The 4,633-nt window shown below is 38.2% G+C and overlaps 1 protein-coding gene across 3 annotated transcripts in view; it reads left to right on the forward strand.

Moving 5' to 3' along the window:
• The window catches only part of pcnx1 (pecanex 1), a 211,281-nt gene extending 207,332 nt beyond the window's left edge, over window positions 1–3,949 (forward strand). For all 3 annotated transcript variants that reach the window (XM_055640828.1, XM_055640829.1, XM_055640830.1), the window contains one exon: window positions 2,710–3,949. In XM_055640828.1, the coding sequence (XP_055496803.1) occupies window positions 2,710–2,850 (141 nt within the window). In that variant the 3' untranslated portion in view covers window positions 2,851–3,949. The remainder of the gene's footprint in view (window positions 1–2,709) is intronic.
• The last annotated feature ends 684 nt before the right edge of the window (window positions 3,950–4,633 follow it).

The raw sequence follows: 4,633 nt of genomic DNA on the forward strand, positions 1-4,633 counted from the left end.
CGAGACCCCTTCTGTTTGTATGCATCCACAATCACCTTGATCACATTATTTGAAGTTTCTGGCCTTATCTCTTTTATAAAGTAGTCTCTTAATTGCAAGTATCTAAAAGAATCTTTGTTTTCCAGACCATACTTTGACTTTAAATCTTGGAAGCTCATAAACTCGCCATTTTCTGAAACTGTGTACATTGCCGTTATGACTTTTTGTGCCCATTCTTTGAATTTTGAATCATGCACCCCTGGCTTAAACTTTGAGTCATATGTGTGTTTCTACCCTCAGATGTTGCAAGGAATCCGATAAACAAGAGAAAACTGCAGTTTATGCAATACAGAAATGCCTCATCAACATCAAAAGCACTGAGACCTAATCTTTTTTTTTATTGAAAAACAACACACTGCAGTCCTTTTTGTTACAATTTGCACTATAGGGGTTTTTCAGATTGATGCTGTGTTAGAATTTCTCCCACTTCAACTCCAATGCTGATCCTGCATTAATTCAAAAATCACTGGACAAATACATGCTAACCTCCATATCACGTACACAGAAGACATTGCATGGTGCAAATTAGCTGCAACACAATGATGAGCAAAACAGTTCATGTTTTTTTCTCTCTGAACGTGCATATTACTTACTTACATATCAATTGTGCAATCATACTGTAAAACAGATGAGACAACAGCTCAGCTGTTCAAAAAAAAAAAATCATGCAATGACATACAAGACAATTCAAGACTGAAAAGGTTTCTCTCCATCCAACAATGTTTTGATGCACAGTAGAAGTCAAATTAGTCTGAAGACTTCGTAATTTCCAAAAATAAGACGGTGAAAGTGGGTGCAAAATCTGTGTCATTGTCAAAAACATTGTTTTGTGACTGCACCTATTTTGGGGTCCCTGTATAACCTTAAGAGGATGCTGAGCTGATGCTATTTCCTGAATTCCTTCTCCTGAATCATCTTGAAATAAGCAGATTTGCCAGATGGCAACATTTGTTGGCCGGGGCAATCTTTCATACAAGGGTAGGAGAGAAAACCAAGGTTGTTTATGAGCTGATTTTCAGAACTTCAAATAACATCATAGCTATTACCACCTGGATATATAGATTTTCCCCTTGGTGTTTTAGTTTAGAGATACAAATGGAAATGGGTCCTTTGGCCTACCAAGCCCACAACATCTATTAATCATCTGTTCACACAGGTTTTATTTTATCCCACTTTTATACAGCAATGAACTTACAAACCCACATATGTCTTTGGAGTGTGGGAGGAAACCAGAGCACCAGGAGGAAGCCCATGTGATCACAGGGTTAACGTGCACATTCTACACACAGTAGCAGAGATCAGGACCAAGCCAGGTTTCTCCCGCTGTGAGGCAGCAGCTCTACCAGTTGCACATCTGTGCCACTGATTTCCTTCTGCATTTTAAAGACATGCTGGTTGATAGGTAGTTTAATTGACAATTGTAAATTATACCTGCTTGGTTAATTTGTGGAGGAAGGTGGAATTTGGAGAGAATGGATTGCAAGAAAATCAGTGGGGGAATAAGATTGTTTTCAGAGCCAGGATAGACTCATTAGACGTCATTTCATGTCATAATAAAATGGGTAGTTTCAATACTTCTTTTGCTGAAAGGGGCATATTATGCTGGCTCTTCGAACCATGCAAGTTACAAAAAGGTTCTGTTCCTGAGAACTATAAGCTGGAAATGAACTAAAACAATGTGTGGGAGAGGACCAGAGCGAGGAGGTGCAAACAGAGCAGTCACTCGCCAGCCTCATTGACTCATGTCTGCTCGGTACAACCCAGCCTCCAGTTGTTGCGGTGGAGGGGTGGGATGGGAGTGGGAGGAGGAGTGTGAAAGCTCTATGGCAGAAGATGCTTGCAGCCCCATAGCACCCACCAAACCCACCCCCTTCCATCCTATGGTCGACCAAATACTTGCTCATATTTACGGGGGTTGGCCATAACCCAGAGAAGACCAGTATCAGACAAATAACTACTTCCATATTCTCAGTCGATTAGACAATCATGTTGAAAAGCCAGAGAGGCTGTCTTGTTCTAGATCTTCTGTCTTAATGCTGCAATAGGGAAACATTGCAAGGAGGAAAGTGTTGCTTTGGCTTTCTGGTAAGTTAATAATTGACTTCAGTGGGCTCAGTTCTGTGATTATTAATAAAAATGCAACATAAAGTAGGAAAAACTAAACAATGTATGCTAAATTAATAGCCTTAAATAGATTATTATATAAACTTACAAAATTCTTAAGGGGTTGGACAGGCTAGGTGCAGGAAGATTGTTCCCGATGTTGGGGATGTCCAGGACAAGGGGTCACAGCTTAAGGATAAGGGGGAAATCCTTTAAAACCGAGATGAGGAGAACTTTTTTCACACAGAGAGTGGTGAATCTCTGGAACTCTCTGCCACAGAGGGTAGTTGAGGCCAGTTCATTGGCTATATTTAAGAGGGAGTTAGATGTGGCCCTTGTGGCCAAGGGGATCAGAGGGTATGGAGAGAAGGCAGGTACGGGATACTGAGTTGGATGATCAGCCATGATCATATTGAATGGCGGTGCAGGCTCGAAGGGCCGAATGGCCTACTCCTGCACCTAATTTCTATGTTTCTATTATTAAATATTGCACAGAATGAGTATTTTTATTATAAGTTCTTTGCTATTTCATATTTTTTAATTGAATACTTCCTTCTCTATACTCAGGTGATTCACCGTTGGGTGCCTTGCAGCAGAGAGCCCAGTAGCAGATCCCATATAGACAAGACTATCCTGTTGGTTCAGATTGAAGACAAGTATGTTCCTATCATTGAGACCGGGGTCCTAGAACTCGGAGCTGAAGTTTGAAATACTCGTGCGTGATGGAGACCAGAGTAAATCTCACCCTGCCTTCCTGTGGTCCAACTGCATTACTGCAAAAGATGGAGGTGGGAAAGATAATCCAGAATTTAATTCCTTGCAGTCAAAAGCTTTCAAGGATTTTGCTTTGTCAGATCTCAAATTAGGTGAAATTTGAGGTGAAAATGTGTCCTGCATGGATGCAGGGCTCCAATTTAACATTATAATTTGTCTTTTTTTTAAATAAACATTAAAAAAATTCTATGCATCTCATATGCTTTAAAGGACACGTTCTAAGTTGTAAGTAGATTTTGTTAAGTATTTTGTCTGTTTTTATTTATTTGCCAATACTGAATGCCATAGTTTCATACAGTGCATGTTTAAACTCTTTAAACTTTTTTGAAGTTACTGATAGATTATACTTCTGTTGACCATACAAAAAAACTATTTAGTTTGATCATTTCACTACTGTCTCATTCCTTGAGTCATGACTGTGTTAAAAACAACTGCACTAATTAACAACAATGCACTAAACATTCTGAGGTTACTCAGAGCTTTTTATTTATATAAATGCCATTATATTTTAAAATGCCTTTAAGGATGAGAACTTTAATCATCAACTCATGTCATTCTACAATCTCACTTTCTCTCCTTTTCTTTCGACTTGAAATGACCTTTTTGTTTCAATAGAACATGTAAACAGTTGTATAATTTTTTGATATTTATTACTGTGAACTTTTGTTATATAATCTTTAATTTCTGTATATTCAGGGAAAGAAATTTTAAGATAAAGTTAAGTGGGTTCGGCTGTAGTTTTGCTGGACTGAATTGCAAAATGACTGGATACAGTTAACTGTTTCCTCACAGGCTGTGCAATTTAAACCCCTCCCCTCTGTATCAAAGGAACAACCATCACAAAACATATATCAAAGAGGATGGGTGCTTATGTGTATGTATACATAAACCTTGTAAATAAGGTAGTTGATGTTTAAATAAAGATGACAGAAGCCTACGTGATTTTTCTCCACAGTGTACTGTATCTGAAACAAAACAGTATTGAAATTATGATAAATGAACACAATTTTATAATAAAGCAATTCCTAATTGGTGCAAGATTTCTGCCTCTAATTTAAGCTGCATTGTATTATAAATTGGTTTATTTTCCTCCAGCCACATCCCCGGGGAAATCTGAGCCACTTAATCATTACTTCAAGAATAGATTGGCCATATTACTTAAAGGTAAGTTTTCCTCCATCTATTCAATAGGGATAGACCCTAAGCCATTGGAACATAATTAGGCCATTTAGCCCAGATTCTACTTTGCCATTCAATCATGCTGATCTTTTATTTTCCCCCCTCTCAACCCCATTCTCCTGTTGCTTAAAGGGCTAAATATTGACAACAGGTTTCTCATCTCACTACTGAAATAAAGCTGTAATGAGGTTGACCGATGTGATCTTGGTGAAGCTCCAATTGAACTTAATTAAGCAAATTACTGGCGCGTAAATACTTTATCAAAAGAGACATTTGGGAACCAACGTTCTCGCTGTAGAATAGTTTACTGTTTAACATGCAATCGGGATCATTGATTTAGTCTGTCCTACAGACAGTTGCTCTCACTTTGTATTGCTACCCTTTTCGTGCCAGCTGTAAATTGCTTTAAGCATCCTGATCACACAGCAAGGGTCGGCATATGAATGATGTGGCAGCTGCCATGTGTATTATGTGCAAACTATATTTTTACATAATTACATTGCAGAAAAATCATAATATTTCTTAAAGCAAGAATGTC

Source organism: Leucoraja erinacea, chromosome 9, assembly GCF_028641065.1.
Source record: "Leucoraja erinacea ecotype New England chromosome 9, Leri_hhj_1, whole genome shotgun sequence".
Taxonomy (NCBI): Eukaryota; Metazoa; Chordata; class Chondrichthyes; order Rajiformes; family Rajidae; genus Leucoraja; species Leucoraja erinaceus.